This window comes from Trichosurus vulpecula, chromosome 1 (genome assembly GCF_011100635.1).
Source record: "Trichosurus vulpecula isolate mTriVul1 chromosome 1, mTriVul1.pri, whole genome shotgun sequence".
NCBI lineage: Eukaryota > Metazoa > Chordata > Mammalia > Diprotodontia > Phalangeridae > Trichosurus > Trichosurus vulpecula.
In genome coordinates, this window is record NC_050573.1 from 172997429 (window position 1) to 173021853 (window position 24425).

Consider the following 24425-nt stretch of genomic DNA (forward strand, 5'->3'; position numbering starts at 1 on the left):
CAAATGCATTCCAGGTACTGCAAAAGCACTGAAGATAGGAGATAGAATGGGACAAATTAAAAAACAAATAGCCTGGTCATAATCAGTGACATAGTGAAATTTGATGGAACTAGATGTAACACTACCAAGATGAATTCTCAAGCTATGAGGTAAATTATCTGCAGGATATTTTTTTGCATGGCACACCTGCATGGTGGCCATACTAATATCTTAAAGGATTCACAGCTTTAAGAGCCTAACTCCTGAAGAATCCCATTCTTTTAGTATTTATGAAATCTCCACTAATAGGGAGGGGGAACACTAGAAAGGAGACCAATTAGGAAGAGATTATTGCAAGAATCTGGAAGAGGAAGGATGAAGACCTGAACTATGGGGGTAGCTGTGTGAGTAGAGGGAAGGGCACAGATATAAGATACACTGTGGAGATAGAATTTGTAATTGATTGATTGTGAAGGGTAAGGGAGAGGGAAGAGTCCAGGATAATCCAAGGGAATTGGAAGGATGGTGGTATCCTCAACAGAAATAGAGAAGTTAGGAAGAAAGGAAGGTTTGGGAGAGGAGGTGGGGAAGATAATTATGTACTTTAGATTCAAGGAGAATGAATCTAATGTCTCATGTCCAGACTTCAAATCATAGAATCTTAGAGATGCAAAGGCTGTGAAGTACTTAAAAACAGCCATCAGGCCACCCCTTGTCTTCTCCATGCTAAAACATCCTCAGTTCTTCTAATCAGTCCTCATGGAATTGTCTCCATCCCACTCACCACCCTGGTCATCCTCCCCCAGGATGTGTTCTAACTTTTCAGTGTTGTTTCTAAAATGTGCCTAGAACGAAATATAATACTCTAGATGTACTGTAGGACTATCACCTCCCTTGTTCTGAACATCTGGCCTCCCTTAAGGCAGCCTAAGAATGCACTCCCTTTGTTTCCTGCAATATTGCCTTGGGATGGGCAGGCATGGATGGGCCATCATTTGTATAACTGAAGGGAACTCCCAAATAGTCCATTTGAGCCTCAGAATATGTTGCACTGTTGATTTATGTTGAGCTTCCAGTCTATTATGATTCCCAGATGATTTTCAAGAGGATTATCCCTTTGCTTGATTGATCCCTGATCCACTGATTCTCCAAACAAGTTTGTGGGACAGGATCAGGACTTCTCAGGATTTCTTGAATGACTAGGAAAGCTTCAACCTGGGGAATTTTTTCAAACCAGTTACAATCATACTAGTTCCAAAAGAGTTTGATGATAATCCAGCTCACAGGAGATTACCAGTAAGCTCCCCAAGAGAGACCCCTTTTTGTAGAGTTCCTGGAGGAATTCTAGCAAACTTTTAACAAAACTCCTCCAAAACGAAGATGGCAACTGGTGGAACAGAAAGCTTTTGGAAGTGTACAGGGCCAGCTTATCTTAGATACTTAGTCAATACTGGCCTGGAACAAGCTGGCATTTTTTTTTTTCAGTTTGTGGAAGGCTTGGTCACTTGGATTCACTCTGGAATGAACTCATGTAGGTAGAATAAGTTGGACAAAGCTGATCCAGCATGTCCATGGACTGAAGGCCTCCAGGCATTCAGAAGTGAATGGCTGTTTGAGAAAACAATGTCTGAAAATAAAATTTGGAAAGACAGCCTTCTGGAAAGGACAGAGCATACCTACCAAAGGTTGTTAGAATGTGTTTTCCTGAAGTCTTGCCAATTTTATTTTAAAAACATTTTAAACTGAAAAGGGAGGGAGAGGAAGAAAAATGGCTATGTATGTCAACCAAGGTAGATACCATAGGTTGTTGTTGTTCATCCTTTGTTTTCAAAAAGGACCAATGACATCAGGAGGCTGATATCTTGACTTGCAAGTTAATTGGATTTAAGTAAGGCAGAGCTGTGCAAAGTCATCAGGCTTGGTCTCTCCTCCAGAGTCATCGGAGTCTTGTGGCAAGACATAGGTCAAGGTGATTGGTGATGGCCCAAAGACACCACAAAGAAGCAACCATGGGAGACTAGCATTATACCAGACGTCCACTAGAGATAAAATTTAAGAATGGAGCCTGTCATAAAACTCATAGTCTTAAATAGCTATATGAAATTTCATAAAGTATAAGTAACAAGCAAGGTGAACCATATTCTAAAGGCACACTTGACTTCATAGGTATTGCTAAGATTTGGAGAGAAAAGACCTATGACTGGAATATGGCACTGTAAGAGTATAGCTTATTGAAAAGGAACAGAATAGGTAAAAGGTAGGACAGTAGATATATAATGATAGATGGATGTATATGCATGTGTGTGTGTGTGTGTGTGTATTATATCTCCCCAGGACAGACTCCTTTTTTGAGAGTTCCTGGAGGAATTCTAGTAAACTTTTGACAAACCTCTCCAAACTGATGGGTGGACTAGGTTAGTTTGTCTTAGATCCTTAGTCAATACTGGCCTAAAACAAGCTGGTCAGTATTGGCTATTACACAGACACAGATATAAACATGTATGCTTGGGTATGTATGTGTGGGCGCATGTGAGCGCATATGTATATAATGTGTATATGTATACATGCATGTACATACATTTATAACTTAAGAGTTGCAGAGATATGTATAAGGCTAGGAGAGGTTAACATGCTCATGTTCACGCAGATCATGTCAGTAGTGGGACTTGAACCTAAGTCTTGACTCCAGATTCATCATGTTATTGCTTCACTATGCCCTTCTCTAGAACTATGTATTAAAAAGGGACACTTGTGTTCTGGAATCCAGGAACCAGAAAGGGGAAGATGGCAAGCATTTGGGTGAAAATCAAGGGAGAAAGAAGCAGAAGCAATATTACTTTGGAATTCTCAACAGGAATTTCCTGGACAGGAAAAAGAAATCTATGAGGAGCTTGGGAAATAGACTCCAAGCTTGACTCAGAGGAATGATGGGGTACTTCAGTTATCCAAACCATGCTGGAGCTCTGTCCTCAGCAGAGCAGATTATAAATTCTTGGTTTTCCATAATGATAATTTGATCATTCAAAAGTTGAAGTAACCAATAAGGGGGATATCTATTCTGGATATGATTCTCACCAAAAAAGAGGACTTGACTGCTGGAGTGGAAATGATGGAAATTCTGGGGATCAGTGACCACTTCATCTTAGCATTTGTGAAAGAGTAGGAAAGGAATGCTGAGCATAGTCTCATATGCACCATAGTGTTTAGGAGAGCAGATTTCAAAAAGTTTGAAGACAAGATAGGGAGGATCCCATGGCCTAGAGGAAGTCAGTGTAGGAAGTCAGTGCAGGAGGACTGGGAAGTGCTCCGAAATGAAATTCTGAAGACACAAAGAGCATCAGTTCCCCAGTGCATGGTGGAGTGAAAAAGAAAACAAGGTTTGGGGCCAGAAGGCCTAGCACCAAGTCCTAGCTCTGCTATCCATGAGGCCTTGGGCAAGTAGCTTAACTACCCTGAACTTGTTTTTTTTCCTGTACTTAATGAGGGACTAGATGCTTCTGAGGCCCCTCCAGTTCTAAATCTATAAAACTATGAAAAGGTCTGGTTGGCTGTAGAGGAGGAGGAAACTATGAAGAAGAGCAGTTAGACTTGTTTGGTTTTGCTCTAGCATTCAGACTAGGAGCAATGGGTGGAAATGGCAAAGACATAAATTTAGCTGACATTGAGAAGAACTTCCTAACAATCAGAGTTGTCCCAAAGTGGAATGGATTGTACTCAAGAGCAGATAGCTACCCTTAATGGGGGCATTCAAACAAGAGCTGGAGGACCACTTGCCAGATATGCTGTGGAAGGGAGTCTTCTTCAAGAATGGGTTGGAATTAATGGCCTCTGTGGTCTCTTCCAATCCCAAGGTTATATGTGAAAAGGAAGACATGTCTTGAGACATGTGGATGTGGATGCCCAGGGAACTCATTGACCTACTTAGATTGTTAAAAGGAAGATGAAAGCAAGGTCAGGGGGTACTATATGAAAACAAAAGTATGGTTTAGTGCTGTAAGAACAGAGTTAGGTCATGATCAATCTGTAAATTTGTTTCGCTTGATTGAATTGTTTCTTACAAGGGTTTTCTTTTTCTTTTCTAGTATGTGTTTGTGTGTGGGGAGGGAAAGAGGGAAGAGGGAGGAAAAAATAAAGGTTTTATATTTGAAAAAAACTAATTGAAAAAAGAAGTGTTAGGAGTGCTAAAGCTGAGAATGAATTGAGGAAATTCCTCTGGGGAAAGAGGAACTAGGAAAGGATAGGGTACCTTCTCAGGGTGGATGGGACAAAGATAACAAAGAAATGAAAAAAGGTAGAACTTATCTCCAATTTTACTAATTTTCTTTGCCAAGGAGAATGATTTCTGGTTTAAAAAGGATAAAGCAAAAAATGTCTAAAAGGGAGCTGGTATCTTAGATAAGTTGGGAGATGGTAAGAGATTACCTAGTAGGCCCTTGATAAGTTCAAATCCCCAGGCTCAGTTAACTATATCCTAGGGTTCTAAGAGATTCAGCAGCTGTGATTTCTGAGCCACTGTCAGTGGTCTATGAATAATCATGGAAAACAGGAGAATAACTGTCCAGCCTCTGACACATACTGGCTAGGTGACCCTGGGCAAGGTCACTTAAACTTTTGATGCCACAGGCAGTTTTCTTAGACCATAAACCACAAATTTGCTTTAGGAAGGGAAATTCTTTATCAGTATAAGAAGACTGGAGCAAGAAGTGTGTGTGGTTGGGGGTTGGCAAGGGTTAGGTTGGGGGTGAGGGAGTTATGATGGTAGGTTATAAAGGACTTTGAATGCTGAACAGGATTTTGTATTTGGTCATGAAGGTAATAGGGAGACACTGGAGTTTATTGAGTTTGGGAATGACATGGTCAGACCCATGCTTTGGGAAAATCACTTTGGCAGCTGAATGGAGGATAGGACTAATATTTCAGTGATTACCAGCTCCCTTGGATCTGGAAACTCCTAGGCCACTGAGTTCAAATGTTTGTTTTCTCTGAAGCTTCCTGAAACTTCACTGGACATCACCTTTGTGTAGGGAGACTGAATCCTGTTTCTCCCCAAGCTGTCTCCATAGTTATGCAAAACACTGATGGCAATCTTTGACAGACAGGAGATGTGACACATACAACCTATTTTTTTTTCCAGATCTAATCAGACCACACCATGAACAATTCACCTTGGACATGATCTGTTCTCCTCTATCCTTGGTTGTCCTAGGGTTTAGTGTTGGTAAGTTGGCATTCCATAGCTCTAGGATTGCATTAAACCACCAGGAACTGGCCTTCTCACCTTCATAATGCACCCAGCACTACTTCAATCTGGTGTCACTCACAGCCAGGCTCCTCTTGAAGACTGTCTAGGTCTCCCTGGTAATACTAGGACATCTAAGATGGTTTTAGTTCCTTGGAGGCCCAGGCCCTGCCTCCCTAGTGCTGGCAAAATTATGTGATTGAGCAAGTTTGGGGTGCCCAGATTCCCACCAAATGCCTGCACTACTCCCTAACCATGAAAGAACCGAGCCCTTCAGGAACTTCTCAGTACTAACCTGTGCTGGGGGTTCATCTGGCCATCCTTGTTCTCTGGGGGAACCCTGGTCCTATTTATTAAAAAAAAAAACAAAAAAAAGGGGGACTAAGAGTCTAGCATGATTACAGGGCACTAATCACCATCAGAGTGTGAGACTGGGTATTTCCTTCTGAGCCCACGTTTACTGTTCATTTATGAGATAACAAGTTTTCACAAAACCTGAACTTTGTTGATCTGCCACTCATATAAGTCATGGGTACAGGTGGAAAACAGTTAAAAACCCAACACAATTTCAGTATACTATGATACCCTCTAGCCTGTGTAACACTCCCACAGCCTTCCAGTGTTTCATGAACTCCACGGTTCATAACCTGTGTGTTCCTTAAGGATGTTTCCTGCTAGGGCCTGTCTACATACCTCAGTTCAGACCATGGATCCTACTTTATTTTCCATTTTTGGTCAGAAGGCAAAGTCATCTGTTGCGATGACATACTTAAATACTTTGGATATCTTGAACGGTCCATTCACTTCATCTAAACCAATTTAGCTCATCTGTAGCACCATCATATCTTTGCTAATGTAGAAAAAGGCCAGTTTGACTGGGAGGAGATGAGACTTTTGTAGCACATTGTCAAGTGTCAGGAAGCAGACCTAGACCCTCAGGCCAAACCTTTGAGTAGAAGATCCCAACAAGCCCCAAATCCTGGGACTTAGGGGATAATATTAAAGATTTGTCTTAGTACTTTTTCAACTTGACAAGCATCCTTATGGACTTGCTAAAGAAATAGTGCTGTTTCTGAAGGTCTCTGGAAGCTGAGGAGTTATTGGTGGGGCTCAAATTCCTTTTTATTCCAGCTCTGACTTGCCCCAACTAGTTCTGGCAGCCTCTCATATGTTAGTATGGGCCATCCTCTTACAATTATTTCAGCTGTGGCCACTCCATACATTAATAAAATATGTTTTCAGACATATTGTAGATGATTTAGATGTTCCCTACTAAAACAGGAGGTTAAGGCAGCTAGATGGTGCAGTAGAGTGCCAGGCCAGGAGTCAGGAAGACCTGTTCAAATCCGACTTCAGACACTAACTAGCTGTGTGACCCTGAGTAAGTCACTTAACCTCTCTTTGCCTCAGTTTCCTTATCTGTGAAATAATAGCACTTACCTCCCAGGGCTGTTGTGAAGCTCAAATGAGACAATAATTTTATAGTGCTTAGCACAGTGTCACATAGTGAGCACTATATAAATGTTAGCTATTAGTATTATTATTATTAATTGTCTGAAGTGAGATCATGAATAACTCCATGGCAATCTACGAAGCATTTTATGTTCATAGATTAAAAGATTTTTAAAAAATCTACCTGCTAAGTTACTTCCTGGGGATAATGTGTTCCATGTCGTGAGATTAAAGAAGCCAATGTAATACATAGCATAATTTATAGGAGATTAAGGATTTTATATATTAAAAAAGACCATACCTTATTTGTTAGGTTTCCTAAATGTTTTTGATACTCATCATTTTCTTCAATGAGTTTGTTGCACTGGTCTTCTTTAGACTCCAATAGATTTCCCAATTTGCTAATCTAAAGAAACATCAGTAGAAATTCTGAATTGAAAACCATATGTGATTATTAAAAATAAGAATAGCAAAATGCTTATCGTTCTGTCTCACAAACTGAGATATACCACCCAGGTTGTGTTTGTCCTTCGTTTTTGAAGAGGACCATGACATCACCCAGTTATTGAAATAGCAGTAGAAGCTTTTAAAAAAAAGCAGGAATAAAAGATAAAGATGCTTTTATTTTACTTCATTTAGGAGATAAAGAAATTGGCTGAATAAACTAATGGAGTGTGGTTTTATTTACCCCCTTTTTATGGTTCAGAATGAATGAGGCTAAAACGGAAATTCACTGAGGCTCAGCGTCAAAATATTCTGACAATGTGGAAAACATCAGGGGAAAAAAAAACTTCTCTAAAATGTATGTGGAATCATTTAGTGAATAAGTCCTCACTGGAACCAACAATTCAATTTAACATAGCTTTTAAGCACCTACTAAGTACAAATCCTCATGTGCAAAAAGCCATTTTCCACAAGGGATCCTCTTTCTGGGAAATTCTGTGATAGGCAAAGACATCCTGGATGATAGCAATTAGTTATTGGTATTAAGGTATAAATAAGCAGAAACTCTCTTCTCTTCAAAAATAACTACTTCCACCTCCATCTTTTTCTTGATGTTCATACCATGAAATCACTTTGCAGAGAGATTTTTAAAAGTCAGTCATTCCATAACAGAGAAGCATCAGGTAGCAGAGAGAGGGGTGGCCAAGAAGCCCTGGTTTCTGCCTGGCTTCTTATACAAATGTATCAGCTTGAACGAGAACGAAACCCTTAGTCTCTCAGTGCCCCCAAGCAACTCTTCCAAGACTTTAAATTACCAATGATCTGCAAAGGTGGAGGGAATTTCTAAACACCAAGAGTTTAGGAGTTGAATATCTAGATCAAAACCAAAAAAATTCCATAAACATGAAAAAAAACCCATCAGACCAAATGATGAGAATCTGGACAAAGTTGGTAGTGGTGGAAGATGGGATTTGAGAGCTATTGAGGAGCCAGAATCAATGGAATTTAGGAAATGATTTGATATAGTGGGTAATGAAAAAGAATGAGTAAAAGAGATTGGGTCAGGATATACATAAAGGGAAAGTATAGGTTTTGGGGGAAAGATGACAAATTAGGTTTTATATAATGTGTCCCACATAACCAATGGGGGTTCTTTTGGTGTTTTTGGCCAGTCTGTGTGTTGCTCCCTTTCAGGACCTCAGGCAGTTAAAGCCATTTCCCCCTTAGCTCGCTGCAGTGGGAAGTTCTTGGTTTTGTGTCTAGGGAATGTGTGTTAGTGTTTCCAGCAAACAGATCATTTACCTATCTGGATGCTCTCCCTTACACTAACAACTTCCATTTGTTAGATGCACGACTGTGCATAACTGATTCATCTCTAACAAATTCATTAGTTTATATAGCATATAATCATATTACACGAAGGTTGTAAAAGTGGAAGCATTATTCACATGTAACATAGACATAAAATATACATTCTTTTGGATCTCTGGACTCATCCCCTTCCAAAGACAGATAGCCTTTCTGTCTGTGTCCTCAACCCCAATTACTGCCACTTGTGTTGAGCTCTGGGGCTCAGAACAATAGGGATCCGTATCTGTTCAGAATTATCTTAGCTTCTTGTAAACCTGAAGCTGGATGTGTGTGCTTAATTACAGGATGATCAAAAGTGTTATAAAAACTTGGGGTTCCTTTCCTGGTTGCAACTATATGGACAAACAGGATGCTGTAGGGTGGGGGTCCCTGGTGGCTGTCACAAGTCTTGACTCATGTTCATATTAGTCTTCTCTTTTGATCTGTGTAGCCCCAGGAACAGTCTTATCCGATCTCTCCATGAGGGAATAGCTGTTTGCTGTTGTCAGTCCCATGAGTTCAATGATAATTTCTATGCAGATGACTTCCAAATCCCAGATCAAGTCTCATCCTAAACTTCTGGCCTATCGGACACTCAGGCTGTGATTCCAACCCTATGTTCTACTGGATAGCCAAATCTACCACACTTTCAAACTTCCCTATTTCTGTTGAACACACCATCATCCTACGTTTGAGCCATTCTTAATCTTCCCTCTCATTCAACAGTCCCATATCCAATCATTTGCCAAGACTTGTCAATTCTACCTCCACAACATTTCTCATATCCTTCTCTTTACTCATATAGCTACAACCCTAGTTCAAGTTCTCATCACTCCTTACTTCAGTGGTCTCCTCATTGGACTTCTGGCTTCTAGTCTGTCCCTCCTTCCTACTCACTGTCCCAAGGCAGCTAAGTGTCTACTGTGTGCTACGTGCTTTAAAAATATCTTGTTTGATCCTCACAACAGCTCTGAGAAAGTAAGTGCTGTTGTTGTCCCCATCTTACAGTTGATGATATTGAGGCAAATATAGATAAGTGAATAGGGACACACACACACACACACACACGCACACGCACGTGCACGCACACCTCCAGTATTTGAGGCTGGATTTGAACTCAAGTCTTCCTGACTTGAGGCTCAGCACCTAAAAATGCTTACTCCTTTCCCCGTACCCCCTCTCCTATGCCAAAGTAATCATCCTAAACCATAACTGACCCTTGGCCTCAGACACTTCATAGCTGCGTGACCCCAGACAAATCATTTCACCTGTTTGTTTCCTCAGCTGTACAATGGGTATAACAATAGGATCACATAAGGTAATATCTACAAAGGACTTGGAACGTTGCCTTGGCACATAAGCTAATCAATGCTCATTCCCTGCCTCCTTCCCTCCTTCCGTCACTTCCTTCCTTGTCACCCCCTCCTCCCACTTCTTTTCAAGAACCTTCAGTAACTCCCTGTTGCCTCTAGGAAACGCTTTGGCTTGGCATTTAGATCCCTTCACAATATGGCTCCAGCCTAGCTTTCCAAGTTTACTGCCTTCATTCCTTACTCTCCATTCCAGTCAAGCTAACCTCGACATTCCATCTCTGCCCTTCATCTCTCCGCACAAGCTGCCCTCCATTCCTGTCCTTTCTTCTGCCTCTTAGATTCCCTGCTTCCCTTCTGCTCCTATACTAACTTCCTGCAGGGAGCTTGTGCTTATCCCCCTACTCCAAATGTCAGTGCTCTCTCTCCCCCCTCCTCAAATGATTAGGCATATACTTATTCTCTAGGCCCAGGCAACACAGGGCATTTTTATTCCACTGTTTCTAGTACAATATCCATGAGGAGCTGGGACCATTTGCACTCTTACTCAAGCTGCTGAAAAGTCCTGGAGGAAGTCATATAGACATGCTGACTTGGTACGCTAGAATTTCATATTATGTAATCTCATTTGGAACCTCATTGCTAGAAGAAAACAATTTTTTTTCATGACTGACTCATGATCCCTGCAGTTGCAAACTTTCATTTCCAAGCCTTGAGTTCTTTGTGTCATCCCCAAGCCCTTCTCAGACAACATGACTGCCTCCCCTCCCAACAGAGAAAATGAGGGCTATCTACTGTGAGATCTTTCTTCTGTCCTGTTCCACACATTGGAGCCCCCACATCATTTCCTATTCCAGCTTTGTTCTGTACTTTAAGAAAGAGGGGCCTCTTCTTGCCAAGGCTATCCCTTTTAGTTTTGCCTTTCAATTAATGTCCTATTCTGACCATCATCCATCTCCAGGCCCCTCAGCATTAGTGGGAATCCCTTAAGGTTTTGTTCTGGGCTTTCATCTCTCCCTATACTTTCTCCTTGTGTGACCTTATCAGCTGCCATGATTTCAATTATCTATATATATATATAACTCGCACATCTATATATTCAGAATACTCTCTCCCCTGAAATCTTGTTTCATATCACCAACTGCCTCTTGTACATCTCTACCTCCATGTCTCATCAATAGCTCAAATGCATAATGTCTAAAACAGAACTCACCCTCTTCCCATAACCCTGTCTCCTTGCTAAACTTCTCTATTTTTATTAAGGGCTTCTTTACCTTCCAAGTCACCCAGGTTCATTAACCTTGGGAGTCAACTTTGACTCTTCCCTTTCATATAAACCCTTCCCCACCCCATGCAATTATTTATCCATCTTACTGATGGATCCATACATCTCCTGCATCTGTCTTCTCTCCACTCACAAATTCACAATGCTAGTTCAAACCTGTGTGCCAGTTCCCTCCTCTCTCTAATCCATTCTTTACACAGCTGCCAAAACATTCTTCCTAAGGCACAGGTCTAGCATATCATTCCAAATGCTCAAAAACTTTCAGTTACTCTGTTTCCTTTAGGATGAGACCATGATTTCATTGGAATAAGACTTCCCAAATGAGGAAATCCCTTATACAAAACAGATTAGCACTTTCTCTTCAATTTGGTCACAGAATGTTGCTTAGAGCACTCTACCTCTAGATCAGAGGTTCTTAATCTTTTTTTGTATCCTGGACTCTTTTGGGAGTCTGGTGGAGTCCACAGATTCCTCACAATAATGTTGTTTTTTAAAAAATCATAACTTAAGGAAATTCTAAATTTCAGTTTGAGGTTAGGGAAAATAAAAATGTATTTCCCCCCCCATCCAAGTTTACAGACTCCCTGAACTATATCTACAATCCTGAGGCCCCTAGGTTTAGAACTTCTAAAGATCTGAGATTCTAGAATAAAATACAAATGCCTCAGCTTGACTTTTAAGGCCCTTCATGACCTCTGTATATAACCTACCTTTCTAGTCTTATTTTACATTATTACCTTCCATATACTCTACATTCTAGCCCAAACTGCACTATTACTTCTTTCTTGTGCTCAGCACTCCTTCCATTTCCCTCCTTTATTCATTCCCATCATCCCTCCATGCCTGGGATTCACTCCCTTGTCATCGCTACCATTCAGAATCCTCATGTTTTTTAAGGCTCAGTTCAAGTACTACACCCTCCTTGCAGCTTTACCTGATTTCCCTCAGTTGTTAGTGTTCTTTTTCTCCCTCCTCAAATTCTTTTGTGTTAATTTATACAGATATTCTCTTCACCTCCTCTACAGACCCACCCCAAACCCATGTAAACTCCTTAAAGGTAAAAATATTTAATTTTTTTCTTTGTATCTCAACATCTAGAATAGTGCCTTGTACACAATTGATGCCTAATAAATATCTATTGAGTTGAATTGGATTGGATCTTCTGTTCATTTCCCCCACCCCTTACTAGCCCAGCATTTTAATCAATATAGTAGTCTGTTTTTAACACTTTTGAGTGAAGCTTGTATCCGTGACGTTAAGATTTCAGCAGACTACTACTGATTTTTAAGCTCTCTTGTTCTGTTAAGTGTTGACAGAGGGGAGAGGCTAAGATGATTATTAAGAAATGCAGCTGTCTAGATGTGGCTTACAGAGAGGCAAGAATAGATATCTCTAGCATCTCCTCCCCCCACTCTTCTCCAAGAGAGACTTAGATTCCTGTCAAGAAATGGAGGAGGTTGAGGACACCAGAGGCCGACCCTCTACTCTCTTCAGACAGAGTGGGATACCAGGCTAGAATTATATCTGTCTGCTCCCTTATAGATTGTTAGCCTAGGGGATATAATTTTTTAGGTTCAAGCTGTCTGATTACTGTTCCCTTAATAGGAAAGGAGGGCCCTAAGCTTTATATTGAAGGATTGACTTCCTTCCTACCACATACCATTTGAACACACATACACACACGCACAGAACAAAGAGCAAAGAAACCCATTTATCCAAGTTGATAACAAAGTGGAAATCAGATAAAGTTTACATGTTAGCATATACACCAGATAATAGGGATTGAAGGAGGCCCTCTGTCAGAAGTGAGTATCTCAGCATAACCAAAAGAGAGAGTCACAGATCTCACCTAAAGGGAAATTCCCCTTAGTCTCTAGTGTAGTAAGCTAAGGCTAGGGACATGATGGAGATCGTTGGCTTCTTTCTAGTCTTTTTCTTCCTTCAGCGATCTGAAGAGAGGGTAGCATTGCACATCCCTCTCAAAGCTGGAAGCCAGAGGAGCCCAAAAAGATGCAAGAGACTGGATGTCCCTTCTCTTCCATTCTCACCAACCCTGCCTCACCCATCATGCAAGCACAAGGCACTGATGATCTTCACAGAGGAGGAGGGTTTGATATCAGTGGGCTTTGGTATCTGTAGTGCTGCTTGAGCTATATTTCTATCTGAGGGTGAAGGACTTCTTGACTCCTACAATGTGGTAAGAGGTGAGGGCCTGAGGGCCACCTGTTTTCCCCTTCCCTCACCCTCGGGCTTTGTGGCCTGAGAGATGGGCCTGGGGTTTTGGCCTTTTAGTTTGTGCTTTTCCTTTCCTCCAGTCAATCCAACAGCAATATCCTATGGAGCACAAGTGAGGACTCCCTAGGTAGTGTTGGCTTTGCATGTGAACTTGGTGGGACTGATGCTATATAGGAACTGAACTCAACTGTAAGCCTAATTTTCTTCCCCTCTCAGAGACAGAGTTAAAATAAAGGACTAGTGCAGAATCTAATATGCTTCAGTGGAAGTAAAAGAGGTAGGGGTAACAATCATGATCTCTGACAAAATAAAAGCAAAAAGTATTTGCCCTCGAGGTACAGAAAGAAACTTTTGTTTGTTCTTGCTATATCTTTTAAGTAAACATTCCTTTATAAAGCCTAATATGTTTTTAGGTGGCTAAATGGGACTCAGATACTAAATGATGGGCCTCTCAAAATGGGGTAGGGATATAGTTGGTGTGGGCTGAAGCCAATGGTTGAGGAGAAAGATCTTCCCAACTCCTTAAAGGTACTGGAGAACTCTGGAGGTGGGGAAAGGAAATGTATCAGACCTGGGCTAAAATCAATTAGGATGAAATATTTAATCTTTATCTCATTCTTTTAATTTTTTGTTCTATGATGAATATAATTATTAGTACATGTACATAATTTATGAATAAGTAAATATATATACTCGGGGATGTGTGTTAAGAGTTTGAAGACCACTGTCCTAGAGAGGATGCTACGACTGGTGTGAGGGAGCCATTCAGACGAAGTTCAATGAGAAGCAGCTGGAAGACCATGCAGGCGTGGCACCACCAGGCTTTTAAAAAAAACCATGCTCATCTCTGCAGAAAAACCAAGTTTGACCAATTATGTGCACTCGGCAGCCTCAAATTAAAACACATCAGCCTCTCACCCAAACCACAGTCCTCTTCTCCTCAGGCTCTGTTTGATGCTTCTAAGGCAGACTGCATCTTCAGCCTCGGCCTCTTGGTAGATCCTGGAAGTCCTTTGGCTGCAGCTTTTTCTCCCACCCCAGGCCTGGAGACTTCATGAAGTGATGTAAGTCTCATTCTATGGACAGCCCATCCCTGGACCCACCCATGGGTGGAATCAGGAAAAAGAATACACTAAGTAGATTTTTTGAGATTTCTTGCACTGATGATTCTTGTGGTCATTTTGGTGGTCTTTCTCCCCTTGGTTGTCTTACACTGAATTAAAAAACAGCATCAGCTTTTCTTTCATAGAGTTAGAGCTGAAAGGGCCTTAGAGATTGTCTAGTCCCATTTCCTTCATTTTGATTCATTTATTGTCATTGCTGATATTTCTAGATAATAATCAGATTGCCCCAAAAGGGAAGGGGCAAACTAATATTAAGGGACTACTGCATAACTCCTTTTTAAATTGTTAACACTTAGTCATCTTCATAAAGAAATCTTTATGTGTAACTATTTTTAACATATGTGCCTATTTGTAGGGGCTACTCTGAAGGAATTATGAAGCCAAGACAGCAAAAACAATGTAGTTCCCATAACCAGATGGATAGGTGTTCCCAAAGCAGCAGTACCTAGCCATTGTGGGAGAAAGGGACACAGCTTTATTAAATGTTGATAATCCTTATTTCTCTGGAATGCTGGGATAGAGCCTCAATCGACTGTCAGGTAAGAATCAAGAACAAAGATGAATAAAAAGAGAAGGCTTTAAGCTTAAGGAAAAAAGAACTGAGTATACACTGTATACATAAGAGGAAATGGAAGGAAAAATGGATGGACAAAGAATCTTGATAAGGATAGATATATATTATATGTTGAAATTAGTTGGGATAAAAATAGCTGCCAAGTTACTGAGTTTACTTGGTTGTATGGATGTTCAATGTTGTTTTAAAAACATTTAGCTAAAAACAAAGGGCTTAATAAATTTTACTAAAAATTACATTCATTACCCATTTCTGAGCAAAGCGCTGTACTAAGGGTTGGCAATGCAAAAATGAAAAAGATAGTTTTTTTCCTTAAGGAACTTACAGTCTAGTAGGGAATATAAGCTTCATGCACAAATATTTATTATGTGCATGCACATTATATGTGTATTATTTTATGTACAAATGTAAAAATGCTTTTAAGAGGTACAAAGAGCCACATGAGATTCCTAGAAAGGAAAAATGATCCAAAGAAGTCAGGGTGTCTGAGAGTCAGAATGAGAGCAGGAACATAGCTTTTAATAATTTCTTTGATATTTCTTAAAGCTAGGCTCATAGCAAGGACTGAAGAAATATTTGTAGACTGACCACAGTGGTTTAATAAGGCATCATGTTATTTCATTAATGTGCATGGCTGAATAGTGTACAGTTTACACATACATACACACATTCACACAAATATATTCTCTCTCTATGTAAATATACACATATAATTCTAATCTTATCTTTACATGATAGATTTATTAAAAACAAAAACATCTGGTCAATTCTCATTTTCCATCTCTCATATCAGATTGTTCAACATATTCTAGATGACTTTGTGCTTTCTAAGGACAACACAACTCCTTTCTATCACCAGAGTAGAATTTTTCTGTTAGCTAATCTCCAATAGAACTAATAGTAAAAGATTTCCTAATTTATGGAAAAGGTAATATTTACTTTAGGGACAAAGCAAATAATTATTGCCTTTAAGTCCAAAGATTAAGAACGACTCTTAAAAGTTAGTTTCCTGTAATAGAACAAAGAGCACAATACAAATCTCTTTGAAGAAATTAATTTTAGAAATCTTCTATTCTACAAAATAGAAATGATTTTGTGGTAAAATTAGAACTGATTAAAATTAAATCACTGGGGTTAGAAGCAAAATAGACTTTTGAGGAGGGACAGGATGAAAAGAGAGGGAGAGAGAAGAAGAAACAGAAAATAATGGAGGGAAATACACAGTTAGTAATCATAACTGTGAATGGGATAAGCTCACCCATAAAATGGAAGTATATAGCAGAATGCATTAGAAGCTAGAATCCAACAAGATATGGTTAAGAAGAGACACACTTGAAAGAGGAAGACACGCACAGAGTTAAAATAAAGGGCTAGAGCAGAATCTAATATGCTTCCGTGGAAGTAAAAAAGGTAGGGGTAACGATCATGATCTCTGACAAAACAAAAGCAAAAACAGCCCTAATTAAGAGATAATCAGGGAAACTACATTTTGCTAAAAGGTACTATAGACAATGAAGTAATATCAAAAAAAATTTATAGCAAGTTACTTTGGTAAAGGCCTCATTTCTCAAATATATACTGAGTACAGAACTGAGTCAAATTTATAAAAATAAGAGCCATTTCCCAACTGATAAATGGTCAAAGTATATAAACAGGCAGTTTTCAGAAGAAATTAAAGCTATCTATAGTCACATGAAAAAATGCTATAAATCACTATTGATTAGAGAAATGCGAATTTAATAAAACAACCTCACGTCTGTCAGAAATGTCAAATGATGGAGAGGATGAGGGAAAAACAGGTACCCTAATGAAATGCTCCTGGAGCAGTGAACTGGTCCAACCATTCTGGAGAATAATTTGGAGCAATGCCCAAAGGGTTATAAAACTGTGCATACCCTTTGACCTAGCAATACCACTACTAGGTCGGTATCCCGAAGAGATCAAAGGAAAAGGAAAAGCACCTACATCTATGAAAATATTTATAGTAGCTCTTTTTGTGGTGGCAAAGAATTGGAAATTGAAGAGATGCTCACCAATTGGGAAATGGCTGAACAAGTTATGGCATACGATTGTGATAAGAGTACTATTGTGCTATAAGAAATGATGAGAGGAATGGTTTCAGAAAAACATGGCAAGACACATAGGAACTGATACAAAGGGAAGTGAGAAGAACCAAAGATCACTGGGCATAGTAACAGCAATGTTGTAATGGTGATCAACTGTGAAGGATAGCTACTCTGATCAATACAACGATCCAAGACAATTTCAAAGGGCTCATGATGAAAAAATTCTGTCTGCCGTCAGAGACAGAACTGATGAACTCTGAATGCAAATTGAAATATAATTTTCTCATTTTATTTTTCTTGCTTTTTAAAAAAAATATGCCTAATATGGAAATGTTTTGCATGATTTCACATGTATAACTGATATAATATAGTTTGCCTTCTCAGTGGCTGAGTTCAAAAAAATTTTATTTATATTTTTAATATTTTATTTTTTCCAATTACATGTAAAAACAATTTTAACATTCATTTTTTAAGATTCTGAGTTCCAAATTCTTTCTCCTTTCCAACTTTACCCCCTCCCTAAGACAGCAAGCAGTTTGATATGTTATACAAGTGCAGTTATGCAAATCATATTTCCATATTAGTCATGCTATGAAAGAAAACAGGCCCCCCTCCCCCAAAAAACCCCAGTAACAAAATTTAAAAACAGTATGCTTTGATTTGCATTCAGTTCTTTCTCTGAAGGTAGATAGCATTTTTCATCTTAAGTCCTTTGGAAGTGTCACGGATCTTTCTATTGCTGAGAATAGCTAAGTCATTAAAAAGAAAAGAATATTAAAAATAAATAATTTTTAAAAATGAAATCACCGAAAGCAACCCGTATTTGGATAAAAATATAATGAAGCAGAGCCTATGTATAACAGACATACTTTTACTTGAATTAGGGTAACCTCCAGCTTAATAACAAAATCAGATTTATCAGGGACATACCAATATGTTGCCACCATATAAAACCAACAACACTATTTACAGTAGTAGTGAAGGTTAGGGAAAAAAAAAAAACAATCCCAAGTTGAAAGAGTAACTTTCACTAATTAGAAGGTAACTATTCAATTCTATGAGATCTGTTAGCAAAACAAAAAAAGGCAAAAAAACCCCAAACAGAGCCCAAAAACTTGAGTTTGGGGGCTTTTTTTGGTTTGCTAACCAGATTTCACATAATTGAACATGCTGACTTTACTATTTAGTTTTTCTAGAAGAAAAAATAAAAGGAAGCAGGTGACTTGAGAAAGCAAAATGTATTGACATTAAACAAAGCAGCCCAAACCTTGAACATCACTGGAAAAATAAACACAAAACTCAATTTTCCATTTGCTTAAAATAATCTAGGTTACTGAAGAAGCTAATGTTCTTCATGTTAAAATGGTTTGAATGTTATTTTCCTATTGACTTCCTACAGAGCTATCCAACCCTGCTTTGGCTGTACATATGGGAGTTTGTTCTTTTGTTCTTGTGAAAAAAATAGGTGGAATCTTCTAGAGATCACCTTTGACTGAAATATAATTCTGAGTGTTTTACATTGACATCTGACAAACTTTCTAAATTTAAAAATACTTTATTTACTGGCTTGAGCCTGCCTTTAGAATTTCTGCTTAGTTTTCTGGTTCTTAGTTTATATGTTATAACTGTGGTTAGAGGGATGGATGTTCAACACTGCTCTCTGACAACATACTGCCCGTGTGACCCTAGGCAAATCACTTAACTTAGAAGGGTTCTCAGCAACTAAGACTGAATTGCAGAGTAAATGCTAATCTGTCCTGTAGAGGGAATTTCCTCACCTGGGAGTCCCCTATGCCACCAGAATCATAAATTTAATCCTCATCCTAGAATTTGGGTCAGGAGATTAACCCATCAACAACACTAAAGAAGTACCTGATAAGCACAGCTGTTTTCCTAGTGAAAGAGTGCAGGATTTAGGAGAAGGGAACCTGTGCTCTTTTTCTGGTTTTGCCACTAGCCACTCAAATGATTTTGATGAAGTCGTTTTCCTGGCTTCAAACTTAAGTTTCCTCAGTCTGTAAATTGAATCGTGATGCTGATGAGCTGTATCAAGGTTTAGCTGTAGGAGAAGGGAGGCCTATAGCCCAGAGTCAGGCCCCTGCACCAGGGAGCTAAGGAGGAAGGTGGGGCTAGAGGGAGATGCCGTGGCAATGGGCCACCAGAGACTAGAGTTATGCTATGTGGTGGCCTTTAGCCTGCAGACCACCAGGTAGGGTTGGGGACAGCGGCTGCCTGAGGATGAAGTGCAATACCTTGAAGAGGACTCCTGTCTTTTTGCCTCCCCCTCCCACTTTCACCCCTTCCGCCGAGGAAGACTCAATTACTTCTCAATAGTTTAAAGCCCTGTCTTGGGATCCAAGTTTAATCTAGTACTGAAATTCTATGATTTACTTTGATTGCAATCAATATTTAAATAAAGCTATCTGATTACAAGAGGAGAGATCAATGAAGCCTCAGGATACACAGTATTTTTTTTCTTTTAAAGATTAACATAAAGCATATTTTTTTAAAATATAGTATAGTAGTACACTAGGTAGTAGATGGAAATCTGGTGCTTTCTACTTATTCAATAACATTCCAATAGTCAATTTTTCTAACAATGTTCACAATCAGTTGTGAGCTTTATAGCTATAACTTCTCTGAACCTGAGGCTCTGGGATTATATAGACCTGGGTCAATCTTGGAACTTTTCAAAAATCATACTTATTTTGCTCATGCCCCTACCCAGAGTTGCTCCTGAGGACATAAGACTTTAGCTCATGTCTTAGTTTATATGAAAAAGGAAAGGGCCTCTCAGTTCTAATGCAAATATTTAGGCTAACATATCATTGAATATAGGACTGGCCTTATTTAATCAACAAAAAAATGCAAAAAGTCACACTTGAATCCTATAAAGAGTCAAGGCAACTCCCATAATCTCTCTACTAGATTTCCATCTCTTGCAGGGACAAAAATAGTACATTTAAATTATAGTTCTGCCCAGGGGTGGGGATGGGGTAGGGGTGTGTGAGGTGTAAAGCATTGAGGTTTGCAAAACAGTCCATCTGTCTTTCTGAATCTGCCACAGGTTGAATTGTTCCTATATATTGTAATCTGTTTCTTGCTTTTCCTTGGCTATAGATCCTATTTGGTCCAGAAACTCCCCTGCCTCCTCCATGTCTCTGTCACTGACATTCCACTGATGCTAGTATCCTTGCAGCTCTTGGTAGGGTCCATGAAGTTCATACTGTTCCACCACTGCCTCTGTCTGCTGACATTTCTTGGGTTACCTGGTTCTCTGGTTGGCTTTAACACAGAACTGAGTCCTAATCTCTATGAATAATCCTCATTTCTCCCTCCCTCATCAGCTCTCTGGCACCATCTGTTGTCCCCTTTTCCTCCCTCTTAAAAACCAAATTTGAGGATACAGTCCATTTATTAAACACCTAATATGTGTCAGGCACTGTGCTAAGCATTGGGGATACAAAAAGAGGCAAAAATCCCTGCCCTCCAGGAACTCACAATCAAATGGGGGAAGATAACATGAAACCACATTATACAAAGCAAGCTATATACAGGATAAATTGGAAATGATTAATAGAGAGAAGGCACTAGAATAAAGAATAATATAGGGAAGTCTCTTTAAACATATTTATTACACATCTGTTATGTGCAAGGCGCTGTGTTAGTATGGAAGCACATTTAAATAACATAGAACAATAAAGGGAAGGTTTTCAACAAAAGATGAGATTTTACTTGGGAAGCCAGGAAGTCAGTAGGTGTAGATGAAGAAGAAGAGCATTTCAGGCATGGGGGACAGTCAGAGAGAATGTCTGGAGCCAAGAGATGAAGTGTCTTGTTTGTGAAACAGCCAGGAGGCCAGTGTAGGTGGATCAAAAAGTATGTTTTGGGAAGTAAGGTGTTAAGAAAACTGGAAAGGGAGGTTGGGGTTAGGTTATAAAGGGCTTTGAATGCTAACCAGAGCATTTTTTTATTTGCTCCCAGATACAATAGGGAGCCACTGAAGTTTATTAAGGTGACATTGTTAGACCCGAGTTTTAAGAAAATCGCTTTAATGGCTGGATGGAGGATGGACTGCAGTAGGGACATGCCTGAGGCAGGCAGACCTACCAGTAGGCTATTACAAGAATCCAGGCATGGTGATGGGGACCTGTACTTGAGTGGTGGCAGTGCCAGAGGACAGAAGGGAGCATGTTGGAGGGAAGTCGCAAAGATGAAATTAGCAGGCCTTGGCAACAGATTGCATATGGAGGATGAGAGATCATGAGGAGTCCAGGATGATTCCAGGTTGTGAGCTTGAAGGACTGGGAGGCTAACAGAGAAGGTAGTGTTTCAACAATCTGGCTAGCAGTTGTTGTGGGGGTGAAAGACCAACACAAGCCCAACAACAAGAATGCTGCCAGCATAGGTTCTTTTGATCTGCTTTACTAAGGAAAGCAACATTAAGGGGTTAACAATCTTATTTCAATCCAACATACAAACATCACTCACTTAGTTCAGGGGGAAAAGCCAGCACTCTGAACTTCAGAGCAAAATACAAACAAATTACAAACATCAACAGACAGACCTTATCTGATTCAAATCCCAATACATAGTTACCAGAGTTTAACAAAGTCCCAACATCCGGTTTATGAGCTGCCTGGAGTCTCAGCATCAGCAAACCACCAAGAGTGAGAGCCCTGAGCAAATAGTTCTGTCTTCTCTTCTTATACCATTTCAGACATCATCAAACATCATCTGAATGACCAGAACTTAGGCTGCTATGATTGGCTCTGGAGTTAGCAACTCCCCTTAGGACCCTGGAAGCTTCACACCCACATAGGCTTAGCACCTAGTAATTAGGGGTTTGGGGCAAACTTAGGAGCAAAGATCTAATCAGGCCTCCCTTAGTTAGCCCCACCTTGGGCCCCACCTTAGTTACCAATCCACACCCACATAGGTTTAGCACCTAATAGGGGTTTGGGCTTGGGGCTTAGCACCTAGTAAGACTCAATGAAATACACTGAATTAATCAAAGGAAACAAAAGCCAAACTCTTCAAGGATCCCCAATATAGGTAGGAGGGTTTAGGAGAAAAAATAATGACATGTTGAATTTAGGATGTCTACTGGATATTCAGTTGAAGATGTCTGAAAGGCAGTTGGAGATGTGAGGCTGGAGGTCAGCACAGAGGTTGGGGCAGGAAAGGTAGACTTGAGAGTCATCAGCATAGAGAGGGTAATTCAATCCATGGGAGCTCACGAGAACACCAAGTGAAGGAGTACAGAGGGAGAAGAGGGCCCAGGACAGAGCCCTGTGGGACACCTATGGTTAGAAGGCATGATCTGTATGAGGATCCAGGAAAGGAGACAGAGAAGGAACAGTTATTTCCCATGGTATTTGATGCTTATTATATTCAGTGTGCTCCAATTCTCTTGCAAAAGGTATTTATGATACCTGTGTATGAGGCTTTGGTGTAGTCCAAAGTCTGGCCTCTTTAATTTCTTAACCCTGAGCCATATTTTCTCTCTTCTTTTTCAACACCAGGTCTTCCTATTTTACCCAGGCTGGAAGTACAGTGGCCACTAATGGGCCCCATCCCACTGCTGATTGGCATGGAAGCCTTAACCAATTCTGTTTATGGCCTAGGATGGTTCCCCTCTCCTAGGCAGCATGATGCCACCCTCTTCCCTACTCCTGGACATAACACCCTAGATACGCTTTAGCCTTTCTGCAGCTCAGAACTCAAGTAATCCACCAGCCTCAGCCTCTCCCACTAGTAGAACTACAGGTCTATGCCACCTCTCTGGGTCCAAGCCATGTTTTCAAACATTTTTCATTGAACTTCGTTGTGTCCACCTTTGGTTTGAAGTCACTGAAGATAAGTAATAATAAAAGCTAAACATGCAAACTTCAGTGTTTTTCTTCTTTAGGCTAATGAGACTTGTTGCTATTAAACTTGTCACCATCATGACATTGATAAATATGGATTGAATTAATAGAATTTTGGAGAAACAGAAAACATATTGGAGTTGATAATTTTTTTTTTAAGATTTGTTACTCTATAACAAGGGTAGGGAACCTGCTGCCTCAAAGACCACATGTAGCCCTCTAGGTCCTCAAGTGTGACCCTCTGAACAAAAAGGATTTGTTCTGTGAAGTTTGAATTCAGTCAAGGGGCCACACTTGAGGACCTAGAGGTCTTGAGGCAGCAGGTTCCCCACCTCTGCTCTATAATGCTTAAATGATAGTAACATGTAGTTTTTCTTACCAGGGAATTAAGCTCTCCATTTAGATTATGGTACTGATCTAGTTTGGTGCTTAGTAAGTCAGGAACATTTGTATAATTTTCGAATTCTTCTGAATCAGTATCTCTGTCCTAAAAATAAATATATTAATGTTCAGTCACAATATTTCTTTCTTTCAGCAAATTCTATTTAGTTTAAACATATTTATTAAACAACCACTGTATGTACTGTGTTAGTTTGGAAGCATATTTAAAAAAACTCCTTTTTGGTTTCTCCAGAAATAGGAATAAATGTTTCTACAGTCTAAAAACCTTTCTGTGCTCATCCCTTTAGTAAGTGGATAGTAGGTCAAGGAAAAAAAAAGTCTTTCCTGTGGAAACTATCAAGGGTAGTCATCAAAAATCAGGACCTAAAAATACCTCTTATGAAGGTGCTTTATCAGTACCTTCTCTGAAGTGACAGTATAATGATCCACCTTTCTCCATTTAGAAAAGATTACATATTGATCAGAGAATAGTCCCTTTGATTTCTCCAGGAGAACACTTGAGGGGAGTAGTCAAGCAGGAATGGAGCAGTTCTAGTCAAAGATTAAGTGACTATTCTTAATATTGTTCTAGAATGTTAACCTCACCCCCAAACATATTTTAACACTGTGACTTTTTTCTTCAAGATTTCTAAAAATGTTCCCTCCAACTGTCTTGGGGTAGAGAGAGGGCCAGTTTGGACATTTCACTCTTTAAGTTAGAAATGCTTGGAATTAGAATAATGATAAGCTAAATAAAATTATTTCTAGCAGTCTTCTACCTACAACATGATATATAGTATTAATATTTTTGACATTGGAGATACAAAGTTGAAAAACCCCTTTTACATGAATTTTTGCCCAGCTATGTATCTGCCAGTCTGTGACTGAGATCTCTATTCAACAATCACCTACTATGTGAAAGGCAATGGTACTGGATATGCAAAGACAGATAAAATTAGACCGTGCTCTCAAAGAATTTGTAATCAAAGATGAGGAAAAAAGGCAAATGACTAAGGCAGTACGGTATAGGGAAAGGAAAGGTTCAGGTAAAGTGCCATCATCAACATCACAGCAGCTGACATTTATATAATGCTCACTATGTGTCAGGCACTGTGC

The 24425-nt window shown here is 39.7% G+C and overlaps 1 protein-coding gene across 1 annotated transcript in view; it reads right to left on the bottom strand.

The window, feature by feature from the left end:
• The window catches only part of CAGE1 (cancer antigen 1), a 95622-nt gene that overhangs the window by 17587 nt on the left and 53610 nt on the right, over positions 1 to 24425 (bottom strand). The window contains exons 12-14 of the mRNA XM_036742522.1: positions 23308 to 23415; positions 6972 to 7076; positions 5514 to 5564 (exon numbers count right to left, since the gene is read on the bottom strand). Coding sequence (XP_036598417.1) covers positions 5514 to 5564; positions 6972 to 7076; positions 23308 to 23415 — 264 coding nt within the window. The remainder of the gene's footprint in view (positions 1 to 5513; positions 5565 to 6971; positions 7077 to 23307; positions 23416 to 24425) is intronic.